The sequence below is a fragment of the Adiantum capillus-veneris genome, chromosome 16 (assembly GCF_014529385.1).
Source record: "Adiantum capillus-veneris isolate H3 chromosome 16, ASM1452938v2, whole genome shotgun sequence".
NCBI classification, from domain to species: Eukaryota; Viridiplantae; Streptophyta; class Polypodiopsida; order Polypodiales; family Pteridaceae; genus Adiantum; species Adiantum capillus-veneris.
In genome coordinates this window covers 41,480,880-41,507,357 of record NC_140946.1, presented here as the reverse complement: position 1 = coordinate 41,507,357, position 26,478 = coordinate 41,480,880, and the positions used below count along the sequence as shown (strand labels likewise).

The following is a 26,478-nucleotide window of genomic DNA, read 5'->3' as shown; positions in this document are numbered from 1 at the left end:
AACCAACAGGGTATATTATATACAAGAAATGCATAGCAAACAAAGGTGAAACCGGCCCCAAAAAACATACAAACACTTCTTTTTTCTTTGGTAAATTACTTTTGCATCACTAGTGTGAAACCTCAAAATGAGGAAAACCCACAGAGTATATCATATACAAGAAATGCATAGCAAACAAAGGTGAAACCGGCCCGTAGGGCAGTAGACTTTAGCTTTCACCCAGTCTTTACATTGTTTAAACCTTACGACACACAGAAACTTCACGGATAAACCTATGATTGCAATTTGACACTTCAAACAAAAACATGGCTTGGCAGCTAGAGTGCTTCCAAGCAGACAGCGATACCCTGTAGGCCCCAAAGACTGGCGCCCCTTACACTATTTCTTTATTCTTATTGAACTTGGGAGAAAACCTGCAAATTTTACAATTATTGGGCTGAAAATGACGTACTCTAGCTCGATTTCGGCAGCATAACCACAGTAGGAGGCTTCAGAGACAGAATCCCCGTGCAAAAGGTGACTTTCCCGACGCATTCGAGCACTTTCTCAAACCTGGCAGGAATCTGCAGCACGTTGAATTCTTTGTTTTCTAGCCTAAAAAATGCACCAGATTGCCTCACGATCCCCTACCGTCCCCGAAGCTCCTGGGGGTATTAGGGATCAAGTAGGGCCAAAACCCTAAACCTGCAAAAGTACACAGCAGGCTATAATTTACTGTTCTGGGCTCCGTTTCGCGTGCTGATCGCCTCCATAGCAAGCCCTCGAGCTCCTGCAACTGTTGGGCTACTTGCCCTTTGAATCGAGTAAGATTTCTCGCGTGAAATCTCTCCGAGTTCACCCGTAGCGGCGGGGGATTGGCAATTAGCTAATCCAGTACCTATGCAAGAGGCTCTTGCCTTGACAATCGCACATGAACCCACACAACTATACGTAAAGATGAAAAGTCCTCGAGCAGGGTATCACGTTTCTGTATTCAAAGGGGGGGAGAGGTGCACGAGAGTAGAATCATCACGCTACATAAGACAAGGGAGAAGGCAAGCTTTCCATTATAGTTGTAGCCTGTAAGACCTGCACCCAATACTCCCATACACTGTAGGCACTTAATGAAGGAGAAGCAGCCCTCCTCTCAATTTTTTGTGGACCTCCAGCTGATGTTGCAGCTCTGGTACCGCCAAGTGTCCAGTTTGCTTCCTTTGAGTCAATTTCCTAGTACCCACCAACTTATAAGTGTCGCATGGGGCCTAAATGAGTTTGAATTGAGCCTAGACATACTTTCACTGCTCGGATTTCAGTGCCGACTAGCCCAACCAACTCGTGGCGACCTGAACTTCACTATTGCGGGTGAAACTCTCGGCCATCGGCCATTTCACATTGGCCATACAATGTCCGGCCATTTGTGACTTCAAAAAGAGGGTCCCAAGAATTGTTAAAGTTCAAGGGAAAGAAACCAACAACTAAGGTTAGTGGTTGCCAGTGGCCACAGCCTCGTGACATCCGGACTAAACAACAATGGAACCATGAAACTGGCCATCAGGGCAGTACACTTTAGCTTTCACCCAATTTTTACACTCTTTAGTGTAACAAACTGCTGACATGTCAAAGCCTAAAGAATGGAGCCAACTTACAGATGTGGCCGAGGGGCCTAAACCCTAAGTGCAACAGCAGAGCAGCAGGAAATAAAGCAGGACCCACACACACACAGGACAAGCTGGCGGAGCAATTGATGACGTGGCAGAATTTTGAAAATTGCGCTGGCAAGATGACGTGGCAGGCTGTACCGATTTTCGCGTTTTGCGCTGGCTGATGATGTGGCAGTTGTACGGATTTCCGTGATTTATGCTGGCAGCTTTTTGGCATTGCTTTTGGACCAGAAGCTTTTGAGTTTGAAGGCTTTTCATGTAAAACTGCTTTTGGGGCCTAGGGCCTTAAATATGAGGTTAGGGCTCATTCTCTAGCATGCTTCCTTGAGAGGTGCAGAGTTGGAGTACCGGCTTGTACTGTGTTGATGCATATAAAGAAATACCGAAAGGGACGACAAGGTTTACGGCCAATACTCTCTGGGGTGGAATTCCGCTACTCCGTGTCGCGTGTCGTCTCTCTCTCTCTCTCTCTCTCTCTCTCTCTCTCTCTCTCTCTCTCTCTCTCTCTCTCTCTCTCTCTCTCTCTCTCTCTCTCTCTCTCTCTAAGTTCAATTGTTAATGAAGTGCTAAGAGTGTGTTTAGTCTGTTTTTATCTATTGGCACGCGGTGCCCGTCTTGTGACAGTGGTATCTGTCACGGGGACGTGGCAACTGCTAACCTTAGTTGTTGGTTTCTTTCCAATGATTTTGTTTTATTTTTGAGACGCTCTTTTTGAAGTAGCAAACAGTTGGACATTGTATGGCCAATGTGAACGGTAATTTCACCCGCAGATGGGAAGTGGTCGGCACTGGAATTCGTATAGTGAGAGGATGTCTAGGCTCAGAGCAAGATCATGTAGGTATCCTATGTCGCACTTAGCAAGTTGGTGGATACTAGGAAGTGAACTCAATAAAGGCATAAAGTCAAGGTGGGATCACCAACAGAAAGTATCCAACAGTTGGGCCACATTGCACTTTTGGATGCGGTCCCAATGAGGATAGATGGTCAGAAGACCAGTGGGAGCCCAACGGAAGCATCCCCTAAAATTTAGGGAACTGCTATTTTTGGGCCGTGAAATGTGTTTGCGTTATTACCTTCGGTATGACCAGGGAACATTTTATTACTCTGCTGCAAAGTCAACTGATGCACCAGTAGAGAGATTTTTAAGCAGGAAGCCCAATGCGGGGAAATTGCATGTATGAGTGCCAAGTGGCACTTTTTAGTCAATTTACCAAGTCTGGGAGAAGAGAACTTGTAACTGACTCTTTGAAGCAATTTTGGAGGCTGATAACTCTGATTTTCAACCATTTCTCTCCATTTTTGAGCTTCCCATAACTTTACCTAGGACCAAGGAGCTCATTTTCAGCATTGGAAGGCATCAGATACGTGTTTGCAAGGCTGTTTTGCTGCGTTTTCAGCGATACGCAGGTTTTGGCAGCCATGGAAATCTTCCCCTTTTTGCATCTATTTGTTCACAGATGCATTACAGGTCAAGGGCAGCAGAGGGGGCGCTTGATTTATGCTGGGGGGATGCTTCATTGAGAACCTGTTACAGGTTAAGAACTATGGAGTGCTTCCTTTCCCTCTCATGTATAGTGTGGTGCTAGGAGTGATGCCCTGCACACTACACATTGCTCTCTCTCTCCTCTACGTGCAATTATGTGATGCCCCACGAGAGGGCTCCTCATTTGACTGATGTACAATTGTGTGGGTTCATGCTTTTGTGCTGAGGCAAGAGCCTCCTTGAGCAGGAACAGGGGTAGCTAGTTGCTACTCCAAAGCAGGCACTGGTGAGGGTCATAACCTCACCATACAGGTGCAAAATCAGCGTTGTGTATGCGCTGTAATTTTACTGTTTTTCAGCCATACGTACGCCAGAACCTTTGGGAATCGTGCCCCACTGGCAGAGGACAGTTAGGGGACTGTTTGGGACTGAAAACAGGGCAAAAACCAGTAAATACAGCGTGCTGAATTTACTGTTTTTGGGCAGGAATCAGAGGGTATACGCCAGTAGAAGCGAGTTCCAGCAGGGGAATTCGTTTCGCACAAGTTTAGGGGCTGTTATGCTGCCAAAATTTGGCCAAAACAGGCGGTATCTAGTGGGATACGGTCAAAGGATTCCCAGGACTCTTCTTTGTACTTTACCCTCCTAAAGATTAAAGAAATACCGAAAGGGGCGCCAATTTTGGGGCCTACAGGTTGTCGGCGTCTGCTCGGAGCATTCTAGCTTCCGAGCCGTGTGTAATTAAGTGTTAATTCCCGTTACAGGTCTCCTTTGCAAAGTGCTCTGTGTGTGTGTCTAAAGTAAAGAATTTCGGTGAAAGCCAACGTCTACCGCCCTACGGGCCGGTTTCAGTATCAGAGCATCAGGCGTATGCTTTTCTGAAAGCATACCGGTCCTACAAAAGAGCAGGTAGAGCTATTGATAGAATTTTATTCGAGGCAGGCTGATGACATGGCAGGCTGTACGGATTTCCCTAAATTGCATTGGCAACTTTTTGGCTTTGCTTTTGGACCAGAAGCTTTTGAGTTTTAAAGGCTTTTTACTGTAACTGCTTTTTAGGTCGCTCATTCTCTGGCATGCTTCCTGGCGAAAGTGCAGAGTCTGGAGTATCGGCTTGTACTGTGTTGATGCAATATAAGAAAATACCGAAAGGGACGCCAAGGTTTGGGGCCAATACTCTCTGGGTGGAATTCCGCCACTCGTGTCGCGTGTCGTCTCTCTCTCTCTCTTTCAGTTCAATTGTTATTGAAGTGCTAAAAGTCTGTTCAGTCTGTTCTTTTCTATTAGCACATGGTGCCCGCCTTGTGACAGTGGTATCAGAGCATCAGGCGTGTGCTTTTCTGAAAGTATACCGGTCCTACAAAAGAGCAGAAAGAGCTATTGGAATTTTATTTGAGGTATGTTCGCCCTCCAACCTGGACTTATTAGCCACTCCCACCCTTACTTCATCGCGCATTGGGCACGCTCATGTCTTCACCGCTCAGGTCTTAGAGGGCATAAGCCATTAAGATCATTCGCAAAAGAAGGATCCAAGATTTGTTTCGAGTCACTGTTTTTCTCAGAGGCAGTGCCATGCAGATGTTGATAGCTACCAAGCAGCATACTCCAAGTACTCGACAAGCTTTCAAGAAAATTTTTTGCCCAAAGTTATATGGTTTTTGACATCTTCCTTCGGAGTGCAACTTCTGGCAGAGTGGGGTATCTTGAAATGCTTGCCATGGAAACCCTAGCATGTTATAACTTGGAGTTTCTTGACATCTCCTAGTAGATGTCTCTTCACGATCAGATGACCTTGGAGGTCCAGTGCGATTGCTATCTTGGGACTACCATCGCCGCCAAAGAAACATTGTCTGTCCAAGAGCTGATGGACCATGCTGTGCTCGCTCGGCTACGACCTCATGGAAGGAACCTAACCCTAATTTTTGGTGCAGGTTTCAAGATGGAAAGTCGGTCGACTTTTCGAGCTCGATTGATGTCGAGATTGCTTTTTAAGTTTGAGTTCTGTTTGATCTTTTTTTAGTGATCCTATTTGGAATTTGTTTGAAATGGATGGTATCTGTTTTGAACCTGTTTTGGTGCCGATTTGAATTGTTTTGACTCTAGTTTGAGACTGGTTTCATTGATTGGTGATTTTACTCCAAGTGGAGTAGTGAGAAATTATGTTTGAGAATGCTTGTTCATACTCATGGCCCGGACCCTTGTGATTATTTGCAGGGGGAGTATTGAATGATTGAAAAGTGCTGTCTTTTTTTAATCATGGCCCGGACCTTTGTGGTTATTTACGTGGAGAGTATTGTTGTTGTGGCTCCCGACCCGAACCTGGATGGTTATGCCGGAGGAGTATTAAGAAGTCTGAGCAGTGGTTACTCTCAGCACCTCCAAACGACGCAGGCTGCGGTCTGGGGGGCGTTTGGTTGTAAAAGGCCTCTATATCTCCCGGCCCGGACCTTTTTAGGTTATGCAGGAGGAGTGATAAGGGAGTCGTTGAATATCTCCCGGCTCAGACCTTGTTAGGTTATGCGGGAGGAGTGTTCATCGGCGGCTTTATGTTTCCATGTCTTGTAACATGCATATGTGAGCATTTGTGTTGCATTGTGATGTGCCAACTACTGAATATTCCTAATTGGATGAGATTGCCTAGGTATGTACTTTTAAGTGCATCAAGACACCCGTGGAAGATCAGTACGTTCTAGGTGTGATGGCTAATTTTACTACGCCGGAATATCAAGAGTTCCGATCTGGACGAAAGGAGAAGCTAACTCCTTGATCAAAAGAGCAGAAAGGAGAAGCTAACTCCTCGATCAAAACAGCCGAAAGGAGAAGCTAACTCCTTGATGAAAAGAGCCAAAAGGAGAAGCTAACTCCTTCATCAAAACAGCCGAAAGGAGAAGCTAACTCCTTGATCAAAAGAGCCGAAAGGAGAAGCTAACTCCTTGATCAAAAGAGCAGAAAGGAGAAGCTAAATACTTTAAAAAAAGAGCCAATTGATTGTCCCTCGAAATGTCCCTCGGAAATTTTTTAGCTAACTTGAGTTGTTTTGCAGATATGCTGTAATCGCGGACGATTACTCTCTTTCAGAAAGGGAGATGTAACAAACTGCTGACGTGTCAAAGCCTAAAGAATGGAGCCAACTTACAGATGTGGCCGAGGGGCCTAAACCCTAAGTGAAGCGGCAGAGCAACAGAAAACAAAGCAGGACCCACACACACACAGGACAAGCTGACGAAGCAATTGATGACATGGCAGAATTCCGAAAATTGCGTTGGCATGATGACGTGGCAGATTGTACGGATTTCCGCGTTTTGCGCTGGCTGATGACGTGGCAGTTGTACGGATTTCCGTGATTTACGCTGGCAGCTTTTTGGCATTGCTTTTGGACCAGAAGCTTTTGAGTTTGAAGGCTTTTCATGTAAAATTGCTTTTGGGGCCTAGGGCCTTTAAATATGAGGTTAGGGGCATTCTCTGGCATGCTTCCTGGAGAAGGTGCAGAGTCTAGAGTACCGGCTTGTACTATGTTGATGTAATATAAAGAAATACCGAAAGGGGCGCCAACAGGGCCAATACTCTCTGGAGTGGAATTCCGCCACTCCGTGTCGCGTGTCGTCTCTCTCTCTCTCTCTCTCTCTCTCTCTCTCTCTCTCTCTCTCTCTCTCTCTCTCTCTCTCTCTCTCTCTCTCTCTCTCTCTCTCTCTCTCTCTCTCTCTCTCAGTTCAATTGTTAATGAAGTGCTAAAAGTGTGTTTAGTCTGTTCTTTTCTATTGGCACATGGTGCCCGTCTTGTGACATTTAGACCTCACGACACAGAGAAACTCCATGAATAAACCTGTGATTGGAATTTAACACTTCAAACAAAAACACAGCTTGGCAGCTAGAGTGCTTCCAAGCAGACAGCGACACCCTGTAGGCCCCAAAGACTGGCGCCCCTTTTGGTATTTCTTTATTCTTATTAAACTTGGGAGGAAACCTACAAATTCCTACGAGCTGTCCCCCTTTTAACGGGCTGAAAATGACCTACTCTAGCCCAATTTCGACGGCATAACCACAGTAGGAGGCTTCATAGACAAAATCCCGTGCAAAAGGTGACTTTCCTAGCACATTCGAGCACTTTCCCAAACCTGGTAAGAACCTGCAGCACACTGAATTCTCTGTTTTCTGCCCCGAAAATGCACCAGATCACCTCACGAGCCCCTAGCGACCCCGAAGCTGAAATCTACGAGTAGCAGGCTGAATCTGCAAACGATGACTGATCTGACCGTGCGGCGAGGATCTGCTGCAAGAAGGTGAGATCTACGAGGTTTGGGGATTACGGTACGGAAATTAACTGCTAAAAATGCAAAACACTGATGCAATGAATGGTTCTGTCGGCGAGAATCTGCAAAACACTGATGGTAGTTTGCAATTGCAAAAAACGTTGGGCTGATTTGTTGTCTGTTGCAAAAAAGCTAGGGGATCTGCTGTGAATTTGCTAACGCCAGGCTGATCTGCAAGTTGCAAAACGCTGGAACTGATCTGCAATTGTTGAAAATGCTAGATTGTCTTGAGGGCTGAAAAACGCTAGGAGTTCCTACCGGGGGTCTTGTTGAGAAGGTGCACTGCCAGACACTTGGTCCCTGCTGCCTCTTCTGCCAGAAAGTGCTAGCGCTAGCTTTTCTTATATAGTCATTTGCAAGATTTGCCCTACCCAGTTTCTCAACAAAGTCACTTAATAATAAGTGAAAAATGGCTAAAATAGGGAAAATAGGTTTTGTGGACTGTAAAATGCTCCTGGTGGGTATTGATTGTAATCTCATGATCATGTTGTGTGCAACCAGAGGAAATGCAACCGCCAGAAGTGGGATATGAAGCAGGTCGAGAGCATGCATGGGGGGCGCTTTTAGGTAACACTGCAAAGGGATTTAAGAGAGAGGACGCTAAGTGCCAGGACATGCACGGCTTGCGAACAGACTCACAAAGGTGCCAGAACACTTCCTAAGCTGAACTGAACCCTAGACATGAAGTAGCTTGTCCACGTACACATAGGGTTAGATGTGCACGTGACATGGCCACACTTTCCACAAGTCTCGCATCACTACACACTCGCTTGGATCAGATGCAGACGCAAAACACTTCTCCGAGTCATCCTACAACTTTTCGGACGACTAATGTTGCTTCTTCCACACCTTCTTCCGAAGCTTCAATAAACGGACTAAACAAACCAGATCCAATTTATGAAATAGACAATCGTGAACTTCAATTGCTTTATAAGTTTTTTAATGCTGCACAGAAGAAGAAGCTTGATGTTAAACTGCCGAAACCGTATAATGGTCGCCGCGACAAGCGCGTGCTAGACCAATGGTTGTTCAAAATGGAGGTCTACTTATCAAACACAGATTTAGTCGAGAGTAAAAAAGTTGCACTTGCTAGTTCTCTGCTCAAGGACACAGCATTTCTTTGGTGGCAAAGAAGGGTTGTTGATGCTAAACACACACCTGCTTGGGACAAATTCCGGCATGCTATTCGCAAGGCATTCGAACCTGCCAATGCGGATTTTCGTGCCTGGTCCTCTATCCGCCACCTGAGCCTTGGCCGCGTATATCACAGAGTTTCAAAGACTAACTCTGGAGATAGAGAATCTCAACCCCTCTGATAAACTATACAGTTTCATTGATGGGCTTGAACCAACCCTGAAGGACGATGTGCACAAATACAACCCTACCACCTTGGATGCTGCAATAGCCTATGTGGAGCGTCTTACGGGCTTGAACCAACCCTGAAGGACGATGTGCACAAATACAACCCTACCACCTTGGATGCTGCAATAGCCTATGTGGAGCGTCTTGGCGATAATCGGCACCCTACACGAACTTTTCTGCCGAGTGACAGATCTTCAAATAGCGCTCGCTTTTCACAGCGCGATCGCAGAGAAGCCAAAGTCAACAGCATCAATCTCAGTTCAGACAACAAGCCACAACACCTTATTCAACTTCAAGGTTCTATTCTCAAGATCCACAATCTCAAAGCAGATCTTTCTCAAATGTTCCTCCACTTGATCGTGGTAAAGGACGTGATTTTTCTCAAGATCGGCATTCCAATACTCAGCAAGGCTCTTCCTCAAATACATCTTCGACTTTAAAGAAGGATGGTTTATGTACAATTTGCATTGGTGACCAAAGATGGTATCAATGTCCAAAGACACCAAATCCGTCTAATTTGAAAAGAAATTTCAACGCGGAAAAATCATCGAATTCTGAACAACCAGATTCTGCTAAAGATAAAGTAAATCTGTGGTCAATACAATCCATGTCTCAACGGATACGACAATTCTTATGAAGCATGCTCAGTGTGGTTCTTCAATTTTAGAGTCTCTCTCAAAGCAAGTTTTGAGCCTTCTTGAAACTCTCAATGGTCGGTCCATCAATGTTTTGGTGGAAAGTGGATGCTCCAACAATGTCATCAGCACTCAGATAGTTCAACAACTTGGCTTACCAACTCAGAAGACATCTCACTTACATGATGTGGAATTAGCAGATGGATCAATACTTGTGATGAGACAGTTCGACACTTGTAGTTCGGTATTCAAAATTATGCAGATCAATTGGATTTCAAAGTCATGCCTTTATCTTACTACGACATGATTCTTGGCCAACATTGGTTATTCCAATATGATCCAGCAATTAGCTTTTGTAGACATACTATCAACTTGTTCAAAGATGGACGTGAATTGATTTTACACGGGCTTTCTCATGCGGAACGAGTAATTCAAGCCTCATGTGTACTAGTCAAACGGCATGATACAATGGATTATGAAACGAATATGATTTCCGATGCAGATGCATAAATTATTATTGATGAAGTTTTTCCAAGTGATACTTCGTTACCAGACAACGATAACGACATAGTTCCAGATTCCGAATATGAAGACGACTATGCGTTCTTTGATTCTTTGTTGGATGATGATATGCCAATTGCAAGTCATGAAGTGGCAGTTTCTGAAGATGACTCTGAAGAATTTTGGGATTCATTATTCGACGATGATTACACTCTCAAGCCAAAATTCTCTCCAGTGATTACTAAAACTGAAGTTACCCCATCTCAAGAGTTCCTTGAAATATTTCCTCTTCACTAAATATTTCGCAGTTATTGAAAGATTTTGAACGAAAATTCTTACATCAATGAAGGATTTTAAGAATCAATCCTTTGTTGCAGTCAACCTGATTGTGCCATATTCCTCTAAAAAGTCTTTGAATGATGCAATGACATGGGATTTAGCAGTCAAAGCAAAAAGGTTTCGCAAGAAGCAAAGGTTGAAGACAAAGATTTCAGATAACTCAAAGACAAAAAATTTCGAAGATTCAATGCTTTTCCAGAATTCTATCAACATCAGAAGTCATTCCTTTAGTCGAGGCTCTCATTTTAAATAGGAGGGAATGTCACAATTGTGACTATGTTACAGTATTACATCTACTCCTAGTTGCAGATACGCAAAGTGCCATGCCAAGGAGAACCCCTACGCTTGGATGGTCACGACCCTTTGCTTTGGAGACGGCCTCTTCGCCAAAAGCCCTACGCTTGGATGGTCACGACCCTTCGCTTCGGAGACATGTCTCTTCACAAAAAGCCAAACTCCTTCATCGACTCGTCACACCTCTTCATTCTACGGTTGCGACTCTTCGTCCAATGGTTGCAGCTCTTCGCTGAAAGGATGTGTCTTTACGTATAAAATCACGTCTCTTCACCATGAGATGTGTCTTTTCATTTGTGTCTCTTCATTTCCTATATAAGGAGCCTATTATACTCAGTTTTCAAACACTCATTCATTAATCAAACACAGAGTCTTCTAAGTCTTATCTCAGAGTCAAGTTCAAGTTTCTTATGAGTTTAAGTACTTAATTAAGGATTAGTAACTAGAATCCTTACAATATTGTTGGCTGAAATCTGAAGATTTGAAGAGGATTCTTGTTGGCAAGGCACCGGATGCCGAGCCGGTGGGGCAAAGATCTATGGATGTTGCCCCCCCTTGGCTGAAAACGCTGATATTCCCAACCTGAACGCTGATGTTGATTGCCAAAAACGCAAGCGAACCAAAAACGCTAGGGTCTGCTGGCCAAAAACGATGATGGTAGGTGGCAACTCCGGCAATGAAAAGCCCTCATGTTGCTAGCTCTAGGTGTGGAAAGGGCAAATCTGTAGTTCTCCAACAAAAACATAAGGTGAGGGTTGAGGTCTTCGCGATGGATGGCCTCGAACTGATGTCGCCCCCCTCTTGGTGTAAAAACATTGGCTGATCTGATCTGCTTCTTGGGAAGAGTACCGTATGCAGAGATGCGCCTTGGAACACGACAGAGCCTGAAGCTGTTGATACCATGTGAGTGCACGTGTGCGGAAGCGTGTGAGAGAGAGAGAGAGAGAGAGAGAGAGAGAGAACATAAACGCAAGGTGTGAGAGGAGGGGACGATCAGCCCCCCATGACTACATGAGCAGAAGACCCAATATACAATGACCAGATGATCAAATGATAATGAAATGTATAGCCCCCTGGCCCCATATACATGAGTGTCCAAGGTGGACGCCCAACTCAAAGTGGGCAGCCGGACAAGGTACAACCTATGCTATGGGTGGCCAGGCCGGAGACACTAGCCGTACAAGGAAGTGCCCTAGACTTGTGTGAAGCAGCAGAGTAGTGTAAATATAACACAGACGGCATCGGCTGTAATGTGCAGCAGTAGAGTGATGGTGCAAGCTCCGGATGAGTGATCAGTGTGTGCTCAAGGTTCCTTTTACTTATAGGAAGGGAGAGCCTTCCTTAATTTAGTGAAAGAATGCGCAATGCCCAAAATAAGAGAGTGAAAATGCTATGAGTGGTAGAGAGAGAGAGAGAGAGAGAGAGAGAGAGGATACGACACCAGATGGGGTTCCAAACCCCCCTCCAAGGGCCCCCCTCTCTAATAGAGAGGTATTTGCTTTAGATTGTACGAGTCTGGTACAACGGTTCTAAATGCTATGAAGCTTGACGACAACGATGTCGACAACAATAATGACGACCATGTCGAAGCTAATGGGCTGAAGTCTGAAAATGTTGTTGATGCTTGTGGCTGAAATCTGAAATCAATGTGGATGCTGATCGGAACTTGCAACGTCTTGACCACGATGGAAAGATCGAATGATCTACTAGGATACTGCGGCCGTACACCGGGTAGAGCAAAAACGCTGCTGGCTGAAAATGCTGATGCCAAAAACGTTGGTGCTTCTTGAGAAAACACCAGGAGATACTTCGTATTGCAGCACTGCTTGGTACTACTTGGTGCCTCTATGTTTGTTCCCCTGTGTCTTCTGCCTTCTACTAGCACCCAATGGATAGGTGCCAAAACTTGGGTCGATCAACCCTCCATGTCACAATTGTGACTATATTACAGTATTACATCTACTCCTAGTTGCAGATACGCAAAGTGCCATGCCAAGGAGAACCCCTACGCTTGGATGGTCACGACCCTTCGCTCAAGAGACATGCCTCTTCGCCAAAATCCACACTCCTTCGACGATTGGTCACACCCCTTCGCTCTACGGTTGCGACTCTTCGTCCAATGGTTGCAGCTCTTCGCCGAAAGGACGTGTCTTTACGTCTAAAGTCGCGTCTCTTCACCATGAGACGTGTCTTTTCATTTGTGTCTCTTCGTCTCCTATATAAGGAGCCTATTGTACTCGGTTTTCAAGCATTCATTCATCAATCAAACACAGAGTCTTCTAAGTCTTATCTCAGAGTCAAGTTCAAGTTTCTTAAGTCTTAATCATGAGTTTAAGTACTTAATTAAGAATTAGTAACTAGAATCCTTACACTCCAAAACCCCACGATTGGGGTAGTTGAAAAGTCACATCATTAATAAATTGACTGCAAGAGGTGGTTCACACGTAGTTTGGGAAAAATGGGTTCATGCGGTGAAAACGCTTATGTTGGGTGTTGGATACTCATGCTACTGTTAATGGGTTGTAGAGGGTATGCAACTACTCTAAGTGCCTGGACATGTGCGTCCTGCATACAGGCTCACAAAAGTGCCATAACACTTCCTAGGCTACCTAAACCGTAGAAGTAAGTACAGCTTGTCCACATGCACATAGGGTTAATTGTGCACGTGACTGGCCCAAACCCTGGCATTGCTTCAACAAGGTACAAGCTCTAGTAACTCTACTCTGCTTCCCCACACGGTAAAATGCCAAAGAGAGAGCCCAACGTACATATTTAAATCCCAGTGAATACCTTCCCAAGCGAAGTGAATTAGAACCATTTGTCAAATATGGAGTCCAATCAAGAAACTCCACACGCTTTTTCTATGCTAAAGTCAGTTGTGTAGAAAGCGGACAACCAAGAATCTTGCCATCAAAATGACCAAAAACTTCATCCTAATGTGTGATTGTCCAATTGCCAACAAAGAAGACATGCCCACCTTGGCGTCGACTTGGTGATGGAGGGCATGCATTTCAGCGCACACAGTTACACATCATTGCCGAGAGGGTGCTCTGCACAGCTGGAAACTGAAGCAAGAATCTGAGTGGAGTTCGCTAGCTGATTGGTTGCTGCAGCTCCCACCACCTTTGGGCAGCCTGGAGGTCCCGTCCAAAACCCTCGCAGTTTTGGGCGTGTGCTGTCTTCCAAGTAGGATATGGCGTCGACCTCTAGATAGCAGTGTGTAAGGTGAGGCAGCACCCAAATCGACGTGCAAACTTGCGATTGGCTTGGCGTTTCACTTATAGCAGGCAGTGTGTAATCAGCCTCAATTTCAAATCACAACTCACTGCTCATTGCCCACATCTTTTCAATTTCTAACTTCCAAACTTGCTTATTCCTCCACCCTGTAAATTACCCACCCCCTCTTAAGCTCCTTACTCTTTGAAGCCATAACCACCCCTTTTTCCACCCTCCCTTTTCCACTTTTCGCCCGCTCCCTATCATAGGCCACCCTCCCCATTCACCTTCCCATTTTGTCCCTGTTCAATCTTCCATCTTTCTATAGCTTCCTGAGATAACACCCTACAGCTGGACACTTCTTGGATGTGCTTGTAAAACCGCCTACTGTTCTCCTATAAAATTGCATAAAACAGAGGACTTAACCTGTACAGAGTGATACCGGGAACGTAAATAAAAGATGAGGAGATTAACCTTACAGACCAGCAATCAACTTGTAAAACAATTTCTGGATGGATGCTAAAGCAATTCGCAACCTGCATTTTTTAGTGCGCATTTTAGGCCTTCCAGATTTTTGACATGAAAGCACATGTGTCGATCCCTTCCACCATGTAAAGGTCGTCCCTGAACAGGATCAGTTCAATGAGATGAATCATCTGATCCCCAACCCATAGCCAAGCCCCACAAAAAGGAAGAGTTTTATCTGGTTGGAGGTCACACACTTTCATACCTGTAACAGGACATGTTGCAGATGACCACCGTCAACAATAGCTACAATAGCATGACTGACAGAAAGGTTAAGCTATCCTCACCAAGTACGCCAGAGTAGAATTTTAGTGACTTGTCAAGGTCCTTGCAAAGGATGCCAACATGGTGGACTCCAACAAAGCCAATGTCTGAACTTGAAAAATAGAACTTCTTGGGTGAATTGAAGGTGCAACTTACAAGAATGGTGTGTAAATATAGTTCCAAACTATAAATATTCTCTGTGCACAAGTCTTGGGGAAATGGATGGAACGGCAAACCTTTTTCCAGAGTTGTTGAACCAGAAGAGCACTCATCAACATGTCCCATAAGAGCTGGCGAGTGGTTAATACCTGCGGAAGCCAAACGTTTTTAAAATCTCACTTAAAAAATCCAGCCCGGTAGATAGAACTGCTGGTTTTCTTATGTAAAAATGACGATCACATGCTGTGCTGTGATGCATCAAGGACTTCCATCATTGCCAATGAAAAAAGCCAATAAGAAGTTCACAATATTTAACGTAAGAGCCTACACTACCAGCGTCATTGCTTCTTCACAATCCACATACGTACATCTTTTAAGGGCTCTCTTCATGGATACTAAAGGAAGAAAATCTGTTTGTATCAAATGTGTAGACACTGTGGTATGTCAAAAACTGCTTGAATGACACAAAATCCACTCCAAAGAGTGAGAGACTATGTCACATGACACATCCAACCCTATGTGTCCGTGGACAAGCTACAGCATGACAAGGGTTCAATCAGTCCAGTCAGTCTAGCTTAGGAAGTGTTCTGGCACTTTTGTGAGTCTGTTCGCAGACCGTGCATGCCCAGGCACTTAGAGTAGATGCATATCCTCTGGTTGCACACAGCATGATCATCAACATTACCATCAGAATCCATCAGGAGCATTTTCCAATGCATTAAACCTATTTTCCCTATTTTTGACATTTTTCACTTATTATTTTAACTGACTTTTGTTGGAAACTGAGTAGGGCAATTTGGGTAAGATAATATATAAGCAAACCTAGGCTAGCACTATTTGGCAGAAGAGCAAGGAGAACACAGACCAAGGGTAGCAGGTTCCCCCTCTCTCTCTCAAGCAAGACTCCCCCCCCCCCCCCGCCCTTGGTGGCGATTCCCCCAGCAAGACCAGCGATCTACACAACACTCCCCTGGTGTTTTCAGCATTTAGCCTCATCACCATAGCCTCAGCCTGCCAGCGTTTTCAGCCTGCCAGTGCAGCGTTTCCAGCCTCAACACATAGCGTTTTTCAGCCACCTAAATCAGCGTTTTTGGCCATTGATTCGAGCGTTTTGGGGCCACCGATTTCAGCGTTTGAAAGCAACAGATTGCAGCCCTTATAGCATTTTTGAACAGCAGCAACACAGCAGATTTTCAACAGACTTTAAGGACCAGCAGATAGCGTTTTTGCATCAACAGTATTCAGCCCATTCAGCATCTACTTCAGCACCATTTTCAGCCGAAGACATAAGCAAATCGTCGCCGTCGACATCATCTTAGTTGCCATTGCATCATAGTCATCAAGCTGCATCAGAGTTTGTACGAGTTTCTGCAATCAATCATAGACCACTCTCGCCATCGAGAGTGGGGCCTTCGGAGGAGGGTTTTACAACTCCCTGGTGTCGTATTCTCTTCTCTCTCTATCTCTCAGTCTCATGGACTTTCACGCACAGTGTCCATTCACTTTGTTCGTGTCCATTGCACTCTCTCATTAAGAACAAAAGGCTCTCCCTTTCCTAACTAAAAGGAACCTTGAGCACAATTCGGAGCACTCATCTTGAGCAAAGTTCAACATTCGTTCCGTTGCACCTTACATTGGTATCAGAGCTTTGGCAGTGTTCTGTATCACTCAAGAAAAGAACCACATAATTTTTTTTTGGTTGCTGAGGTCGCACAAACCCAAGTTCACTTGGGCGTCTCGATTCCTAATCGTGTTTTTGAAGAGTGACAGGAAACCCAAGAAAGAAGGGCTTGTCCAGCCTCCCCTTGCGCCTCTTTTCACTCATTGAGAGCGGACCGTGCACTTAGCAGCCGGCCAATCGACGTGAGGTGGGAAAAAGCAACCTTGGTGTGAGCGCAAGGCCGCCAAGGGGTGCGCCCGCGCAAAAGAGCAGAACTCGGGTGAAGAGAAGATCCTTCTCTAACACAGAATCACTGATTGCAAGCGAAAGAAGACCCTCAAGAACCCAAGAACCTCCAGACCCACAAGAATCCAAGTTCCTCGTGAACTTAAGAGCCAAAGATCACTGTGCATGGTCATCACCCGAAGCGGAATGGATACTTCACATGGAGGTGACGGGCATGAAAGTAGTGAAGAAGAATTTCCTCACCATGGAGATTTTCCTGACCCTCCCTCTTCGCCATCTACGCCAGGGATTGCACCAAATCCTATGGAGGCTTTGGCAAAATCAATGATGGACATGATGGCACAACAACAAGAAGCAAATCGCGTTGCGCTGGCACAACAAGAAGCGACACGCTCGCATTACTTTGGACGCGAGCGCGATGCACGAAAAGAAAGAAAAGCACAAAGAAAGGAGGAAGCTGAAGAAAGACGAGCAGCCTTTGAGGCCGATCGTGAGGTTCAGAGAGACCTACGCACGCAAAAATTGGTTCGACAAGTTCTTGCCTCGAAGTCCGAACCAGCCAAAGATCTTGGTAGTTCCTTAAGTGGCGAAACGCGATTTGGACTCCAGCAACCCAGTCACAGAGAAGTTGACTTTCAGTAAGTATGATGGTAAGATGGATGCTACGGTTATTCATTCTTGGTTGCATCAATTTAATGCTTATTTTGCGACAACTAACAAGACAGGAAATAGCAAGGTTTTGACGACAGCTATGTACCTTGCTGGTGATGCCATCAATTGGTACCACGCATGGCAAGAGACACAGTTAGCCGTGCACCTAGAGGAAGCCGACTAATTCACACCCCTTTCCTTCAATTGGGTTGATTTCCAAGACAAGCTCAAGGCGCGGTTTATGCCACCTCAGTACCTCGCAAGATTAGAGGACGATTGGCGCGCTCTCAAGCAAAATGGTATGCCAGTTATGTCTTTCTCTAATCGTGTTTTGCAACTCGGCACTCAATTACGCAAATCAGATGCGGAGCGCAAGGAGGCATTCCTTTATGGACTGGACGGCTATATCAAGTTTGATGTGGAGGTGCTTGATCCAATCGATCTCAACAAGGCGGTAGCGATTGCTCTCGCACAGGAGATGAAACACAACAAGGGAAACCCTAAGGAGAACAAGACTTCTTAAGAAACCTCTCAGAATTCTCAGAACACACAAAATGGTAAGAACGGTAAGAATGGTAACTCTTCTAGCCCATCTTTCTGTAATTCTTTGGAAAAGAACTCTAACAATGAATCTAAGGGTAAAGCTAAAGCACCTGCAAAACCTAAGCTAACCCCGGATGAAAAAGTTGCACAAGGAATTATAGGAGGATACATCACGGCTGAAGAACAAGTGATTTATGCTCAATGTCACCTCAAGGGTCACATTAAGAAGGCTTGTCCTAAGACAGCCCGACCTAAAGAACCAAAGGCACCCACAGCAACAACAAGCACTTTAATGAACCAAGTTGAATCTTTTCATGCCTCTGACACACTGTAAGGTGGAGCGGAATGAATGTTGTATTTTCTCAAGATTAGTGATCTTTATTGCTCAAGGTTCCTTTTAGTTCTTAGGGAAGGAGAGAGCCTTCCGTCTTATGGAGAGTGCTATGATCAGGAACAAAGTGAGTGGATATTGTGCGTGCAAGTGAATGAGACTGAGAGAAGGAGAGAAAAGAGATACAACACCCGAGAGGTTCTAAAACCCTCCTCCGAAGGCCCCACTCTCGTCGGCGAGAGTGGTCTACTTTGATTGCACAAAGGTGTACAATGCGTATGCAATGGACTAATGCAATGGGACTATGCCGATGACGACGACGGTGATGATGACGACGACTTATGGCTGAAATCTGAGATCTTCTATTGGCTGCATTTCGTGGTTGTCTTGGTGGCTGAAAATGACTGTTTTCATGCTGTTTTCATGGCTGAAAATGATGGAGTTGTCGGGGGTTCATGCTGATGGCAAAACGCTGATGGTCTGTACCTTTTTGGCTGCGTTTAGGGCTGGTTTTGCACCTGCTGAAAACACTGCAAAGGCTGAGATATACCTGCTGAGATATACCTGCTGAGAAAACGCTACAAACGCTGAAATCTGCTGGCTTCTCCTAGCGGTAGCGATTGCTGAAAAATCGTTGAACTTGCAGCAGTCCCTAGCATTAGTAAAAACGCTGATTGGGGCTGATGTTTGGTGAGCAAAACGCCAGATAAGGGTGCTTGATGGCGAGGATCTGCTGTGAGTGAAAACGCCAAGGGATGGGAGAGGGTGGCGATGGTCTAATGCTGAGGGGGGGGGGGGGTACTGCTGAGAAGTTGCTTGTTGAGCGGGAAGCTCTTGCTGCCTCTTCTGTCAAAAAGTGCTAACTTGGGTTTGCTTATATATTAACTTAGCAGAATTGCCTTACCTACTTTTGTTGGAAAGTCACTTAAAAATAATAAGTGAAAATAACCAAAAATAGGGAAAATAGGCTAAATGCACTGGAAAATTCCCCTGACTGAATCTGTTGGATTCTGAAGGGAATACTGATGATCATGCTGTGTGCAACCGGAGGATATGCATCTATGCTAAGTGACTGGGCATGCACGGTCTACGAATATATTCACAAAAGTGCCAGATCACTGCTAATCTAGACTGACTGCACTGACTAAACCCTACTGTGGTGTAGCTTGTCCACAGACACACAGGGTTGGGATGTGTCACGTGACATCCCCTCCTTTTCAAAGTGAGGTACTGGTACCGAACTGTATGGCGTCGAGGGAGATCACCAACAGCATCCGGAATCCTGGAAGGGACTCTTCGCCGGCCCACTCTGATGTGTGGGTCATGCGATACTTGAACTTCATAAAGGTCTGCAACGCTTGCTTCTTTGGGTCGCGCCGAAAGCGACTCAAATTCTTCTGTGGCTCCTTCGATGCTTCAACTTCGTCTAGAGTCTTGCTTCTTTCGTCTTCAAGAATCTCCATGGCTGAAAATTCCTGAAACCATCTCCAACACAAAACCATGAACATACCCATTCTATGTAAAGTGAAGGAAAAAAATCTTGTCTTCTCTAAAGACTGTGTATGCAATGTAGATGAACATAGAGACAGAGTGACAACCCGTTCATCAAACACATGCAAACAATGCGCTCGAATCTTTTCTGTTTGATCGAAATCAATCAATTGTGGCAAATCACAATGGAAATGCCCATGCTTGGTGCTCACACTATAATGTGCTCTTTCGGAAACTGTGTCATGCCAAGGAAGAGACATAGAATGCGACTTCCTGACATACAAACCTTTCAGCTTTTCATGAACAATCCGCATACATTCGTGCTCATCCATGAGAGAAACGTGCTCAACATGCAATATGTCATGCCTAGGAAAAAGGATCACATAACGATGCTAACTAAAATACAGGAAACCGTCACGAATGAAACACTCGAACAATGCGTGCGTATCAATCATGCGAACACATAATACTTCCTGTGAGGGCTCTTTGGACCAAGGCTCGAGAGCCAAGATCGCTTCTTGAATGATCGAATCGTCTTGTGGGGGTTCTTTGGACCTCGACTCGAAAGCCAAGATCGGTTCTTGGTGATTGATCGAATCTACAACGAGGTTAGCTTCGCTAGAAAAAGCATTCACTAATACCTCATCCTTGTGAACAATCACATCATCTTCATGCTTGTCTTTTTCATCCAAATCATCATGCAAATCATTGTCATTCAATTCATCATGCTTCTCATAATCATGCAAATTCTGTGTGTCATGCTGTGGAGACAAAGAGACTGAGAGAGTCTCCTCCTCCTGAATCCGTCCAATCTTGTCTTGCATATTAGCAATGAGAGATGGAGAATGAACAATGTCCACTCCATGAAGGACAGTAGGAGAATCACTTTTGGCATTGAGAGTTAAAGTGTTAGCCTCCCAATCAACGAGAGGGTTTAGTTCACGAGACCATTTCATGCCTAAAATCATATCACATCCTGAGAGAGGAGAAACAACAAATCTTCTAGTGAAGGCAGTCTGTTGAATTGCAAACAAAACGTCAAGGCACTCCTCTGTGATGAGAGCGTCCATACCGGGACGAAAGCCAGAGACCTCGATAGGAGATCTCGGACTAACTTCGAGGCGAGCTCTCTCAACAAGAGAGGAACTGATCACATCATGCATACTACCTGGGTCAAACAATATGACAAAACGGTGCCCCGACGTACGACCATAACATTTAATGAGAGAATCATCAATGGGAGGGTCCTGAGAAACTTGGGGCACACTCGTGTTATCATTCATTGCATTGACAGATGTAGTGGGTGTTGTGGGTTCTTTAGATTCATTCGATTCAAGCTTAGGACATGTTCGTTTTATGTGACCCTTATTGTGACAATGAAAACAACGACCTTCCTTAGAATAAGTGCTTTGTTCTTCCGACGTGATGTAACCTCCTACAATTCCTTGTGCTACCTTTTCATCTGGAGTAAGCTTAGGTTTAGCAGTTGTGTTAGCCTTACCCTTAGATTCATTGGAAGAATTCTTTAATGAGAGACTGTTGGAAGATTGGTTAGAAGAGTTATCATTCTTACCGTTCTGTTGGTTCTGAGAAGTCTGCGAGGTACTTGTGGAAGTCTTGTTCTCCTTAGGCTTTCCCTTGTTGTGCTTCATCTCCTGTGCGAGAGCAATCGCTACCGCCTTGTTGAGATCGATTGGATCGAATACCTCAACATCGTACTTGATATACTCGTCCAATCCAAAGAGAAAAGCCTCTTTGCGCTCATCATCTGACATGCGAAGCTGGGTACCTAGCTGCAAAACACGATTAAAGAAAGACATAACCGGTATACCATTTTGCTTGAGAGCGCGCCAATCGTCCTTCAATCGTGCGAGGTATTGAGGTGGCATAAACCGCGCCTTGATCTTGTCTTGGAAATCAGCCCAACTAAAAGAGAGGGGCGTGAAATCGTCGGCTGCCTCTAGGTGCGCGGCTAGCTGTGCCTCTTGCCATGCGTGGTACCAATTGATGGCATCACCAACAAGGTACATAGCTGCCGTCAAAACTTTGCTATTTCCTGTCTTCTTAGTTGTCGCAAAATAAGCATTAAATTGATGCAACCAAGAATGAATAACTGTAGCATCCATCTTACCGTCATACTTACTGAAAGTCAACTTTTTTGTGACTGGATGGTTGGAATCCGCATCGTGGCTTGCGCCACTTGACGAACTCCCACGATCTTTGGGTGGTTCGGTCTTCGAGGCTAGGATGTGGGAAATAAATTCTTGATGACGAATCTCCCTTTGAGCCTCTCGTTCATCGCGTTCGCGTTCGAAAGCAAGTCGATTTTCTTCTTGTTTTGCGGCAAGAGCAATGCGCTCACGTTCCTGAACAAGGCGCTCACGTTCCTAAGCAAGGCGATGTTCTTCTTGTTTTGCGGCAAGAGCAAGGCGCTCACGCTCCTGAGCAAGGCGATTTGCTTCTTGTCTATCCATCATGACCGTCATCTGCTTGACCATTGCCTCCATAGGGTTTGGTGCACTTGGTGGCGTAGATGGTGAAGGGGGAGGGTTGAAGAAATCATCTCCGGGTGGGGACGAGTCTTCGTCGCCTCTCTTATGCTCATCACCTGTATGCGAAGTATCCATTCTGCTTCGGGTGACGACCATGCACTATAATCTTGGGGTCTTAAGCTCGCGAGGAACTTGGGTTCTTGAGGGTCTTGAGGTTCTTGAGGTCCTTGATTCGTGAGAATCTTGGGTTCTTGAGGATCTTGAGGTTCTTGAGTCTTCAGGATCTTGGGTTCTTGAGGTTCTTGAGGTTTCCTTTCGGTTGCAAATCGCGTTGAGAAGGATCTTCTCTTCACCCGAGTTCTACTCCTTTCTGCGGGCGCACCCCTTGGCGGCCTTGCGCTCACACCAAGGTTGCTTTTTCCCACCCCACGTCAATTGGCCGGCCGCTAAGTGCACGGTCCGCTCTCAATGAGTGAAAAGAGACACAAGGGGAGGCTGCACAAGCCCTTCTTTCTTGGGATTCCTGTCACTCTTCAACAAAACATGATTAGGAATCGCCACGTCCAAGTAAACTTGGGTTCGTGCGATCGCAACAAGCAGAAAAAAATCTTGTGGTTCTTGTGGTTCTTTCCTTGAGTAATGCAGAACACTTCCAAAGCTCTGATACCAATGTAAGGTGCAGCGGAATGAATGTTGTATTTTCTCAAGATTAGTGATCTTTATTACTCAAGGTTCCTTTTAGTTCTTAGGGAAGGAGAGAGCCTTCCGTCTTATGGAGAGTGCTATGATCAGGAACAAAGTGAGTGGATATTGTGCGTGCAAGTGAATGAGACTGAGAGAAGGAGAGAAAAGAGATACAACACCCGAGAGGTTCTAAAACCCTCCTCCGAAGGCCCCACTCTCGTCGGCGAGAGTGGTCTACTTTGATTGCACAAAGGTGTACAATGCGTATGCAATGGACTGATGCAATGGGACTATGCCGATGACGACGACGGTGATGATGACGACGACGACTTATGGCTGAAATCTGAGATCTTCTATTGGCTGAATTTCGTGGTTGTCTTGGTGGCTGAAAATGGCTGTTTTCATGCTGTTTTCATGGCTGAAAATGATGGAGTTGTCGGGGGTTCATGCTGATGGCGAAATGCTGATGGTCTGTACCTTTTTGGCTGCGTTTAGGGCTGGTTTTGCACCTGCTGAAAACGCTGCAAAGGCTGAGATATACCTGCTGAGAAAACACTACAAAGGCTGAAATCTGCTGGCTTCTGCTAGCGTTAGTGATTGCTGAAAAATCGTTGAACTTGTAGCAGTCCCTAGCGTTAGTAAAAACGCTGATTGGGGCTGATGTTTGGTGAGCAAAACGCCAGATAAGGGTGCTTGATGGCGAGGATCTGCTGTGAGTGAAAACGCCAAGGGATGGGAGAGGATGGCGATGGTCTAATGCTGAGGGGGGGGGGTACTGCTGAGAAGTTGCCTGTTGAGCGGGAAGCTCCTGCTGCCTCTTCTGCCGGAAAGTGCTAACTTGGGTTTGCTTATATATTAACTTAGCAAAATTGCCCTACCTACTTTTGTTGGAAAGTCACTTAAAAATAATAAATGAAAATAACCAAAAATAGGGAAAATAGGCTAAATGCATTGGAAAATTCCCCTGACTGAATCTGTTGGATTCTGAAGGGAATACTGATGATCATGTTGTGTGCAACCGGAGGATATGCATCTATGCTAAGTGACTGGGCATGCACGGTCTACGAATAGATTCACAAAAGTGCCAGATCACTGCTAATCTACACTGACTGGACTGACTGAACCCTGCTGTGTTGTATCTTGTCCACGGACACATAGGGTTGGGATGTGTCACGTGACACACACATATTGATGAGTCTCTCATGAAGTGTTATGGTCATGTAAAGGGTCAATGATTTATCATATTGTTTGATCCAGGCAGTATGCATGATGTGATTAGTGCCTCTCTTGTTGAGAGAGCCCGCCTAGAGGTTAGTCAGGAATCTCCTCTCGAGGTATCTGGCTTCGCTCCTGGTATGGACTCTCTCATCACGAAAGCGCCTTGATGTGATGTTTACAGTTCAACAAGCTGCTTTCCGTAGGAAATTTCTTGTGTCTCCTCTTTCAGGATGTGATATGCTTTTGGGCATTAGATGGTTTCGTGAGCATAACCCTCTCATTGATTGGGAGGCTAACACTCTCACATTAAATGCCAAAACTGACTCGCCCCTCATCATTCGTGCTGAGGAGGGTTTGCATTCTTTGCCTCTCATCTCTCATGTGCAGGTAAAGCGTGAATTACGACGAGAAGCACAAGCGGCATTCATCTGTGTTGCTCCAGTTTCCCAGAGCATTCAGGCTCAGCTAAGTATTCAAATTTGTTTACCAAGTTTAAACATCTCTTTTTGCAGGATGATCTTCGACCCCGTCTTCCACCCGAGCGGCCGGAGGACCATCGCATCGAGCTTCTAGAGGGGGCACAGCCTGTCAGTAAGGCTCCCTATCGTTTGAACAAGACACGGGAGGAAGAGTTAGAGCGACAACTCATGGAGTTGGTGGCTAGAGGATTCATACGTCCTAGTGTAAGTCCTTTTGCTGCTCCTATTTTATTTGTTCGCAAGAAGGATGGTTCGTCTCGTTTGTGTGTTGATTACAGGGCATTGAACAAGATGACCGTCAAGAACAAGTTTCCGATGCCTCGCATTGAGTATATCCTAGATAGGCTCAATGGAGCAAAGGTTTTCAGCAAGGTCGATTTCAAGAGTGAATACCATCAGGTACGCGAATTCAAAGGCGACATCTTCAAGACCGCTTTTCGCACCGAGCGAGGGCAATGGGAGTATATTCCTATGCCTTTTTGGATTGATAGGTGCCGTAGGTACATTCAATCGTCTCATGGTAAGCCGTTTCGGCGATATGGTTGGTGTATGTGTGTTCACCTTTCTTGATGATATCTCATTTTTTCTGCATCGTGGGAACAACATGAAAGGGATGTCGAAAGGGTACTAACCCGCTTGGATAAGTGTCAGTTGTACATTGCAGCTAAGAAGTCTGAATTTTTTCTTACTGAAGTCACTTATCTGGGTTATATTATTTCTGCAGAAGGCATTAAGCTACATCCCGCGAAGGTGGAACAGGTTCGTAATTGGGATTTGCCCAAAACTGCATATGATGTGCGTTCTTTTCTTGGTTTATGTCAAGCATATAGTTCGCACATAGAGAATTTTGCACGCATTGCCGCACCTATGATTGATGTTTTGAAAGGGGTCAAGACTCGCCGTCGGCGCGTAAACTTGCCCGAAGCAGCCATTGAGACTTTCGCAGCTCTCAAGGTTGCGGTGACAGAAGCACCGTGTCTTATCCTTACCTCTTGGGATGATCTCTTTGAGGTATGGAGGGATGCGAGCAATGTCGCCATAGGCGCTATGCTTTAGCAGCATGGTCGTCCGGTAGCTTTCCTTAGCAGGAAGGTCAATAGTACAAACAAGAATTATTCAGTTTATGATAAAGAACTTTTGTCTATCATTCACTCTCTTAAGCATTGGAAGCATTTTCTTTATGGTAGAGAGTTTACAGTTCGCACAGATCATCAAGCCCTCAAGTGGCTCCAATCTATGCTTAGTGCACATTGGAGTGATCACCAGGCACGGTGGTCACAATTTTTTGAGCAATTTGGAGGTTTGATTGAGTATGTGCCTGGTAAAACTAGCGTTGTGCTCAAGCACTAAATAGCGAACTGGCTCGCTGCTGCTGTTCGACACCCCCTCCTTGCTGTGCCATCGCCCCCCCCCAAGCCCCCCTTGCGCAGGCTCCCGCCCCCGCTCCCACCCCCCCCCTTGCTGTCCCTGCTCGCCCGCCTGCTGACCACCCCGCTCGCGCTGCCCGCCCACTGCCCCTGGTCGCACGCCCGCTGCCTGCAGCTCCCCGTTCGGGCTGCCTGCCCGCTGCCGCCTTTACATACCCCCCCCCCCCCCGCTCTCCTCGTTTCCCCAAAGTTTTCTACACTTTGGCTTGAGCCGCATTGTCCTCTTTGGGCAGTGCTAGGTGCACCTATTTGCAGTTTCTCCCCGCCGTCAGTTCTTTCGCCACAGCAGTAGACACAGATGGAGGCTCCAGCTCCGCCACAGAGAGACTCGTCCGAAGCCCCCTCGCCCGACCCCGCTGAGCCCACCATTCGACTTGCTCTCTCGCCGACAGAGCAAGCGAGCCTAGCCGCAGAGGTAGAGCGATTGCAGGCGACTTCTGTCATCTGCAAGATTCTCGGCACTCGACCTAGCAGAGGAGAGCTCCGTGACCTTCTCCAGGCCCGCCTTCTCGCAGAGATGGGCAAGAT

At 45.7% G+C, this 26,478-nt stretch overlaps 1 protein-coding gene across 1 annotated transcript in view; it reads right to left on the bottom strand.

The window, feature by feature from the left end:
- Positions 1-2,095: 2,095 nt before the first annotated feature.
- LOC147438900 (uncharacterized) overlaps positions 2,096-26,478 on the bottom strand; it is an 86,083-nt gene continuing 61,700 nt past the window's right edge. Inside the window, exons 2-6 of the mRNA XM_086484859.1 lie at positions 14,806-14,877; positions 14,593-14,676; positions 14,389-14,510; positions 14,260-14,316; positions 2,096-14,175 (exon numbers count right to left, since the gene is read on the bottom strand). Coding sequence (XP_086340985.1) covers positions 14,044-14,175; positions 14,260-14,316; positions 14,389-14,510; positions 14,593-14,676; positions 14,806-14,854 — 444 coding nt within the window. The 5' untranslated portion in view covers positions 14,855-14,877 and the 3' untranslated portion in view covers positions 2,096-14,043. The remainder of the gene's footprint in view (positions 14,176-14,259; positions 14,317-14,388; positions 14,511-14,592; positions 14,677-14,805; positions 14,878-26,478) is intronic.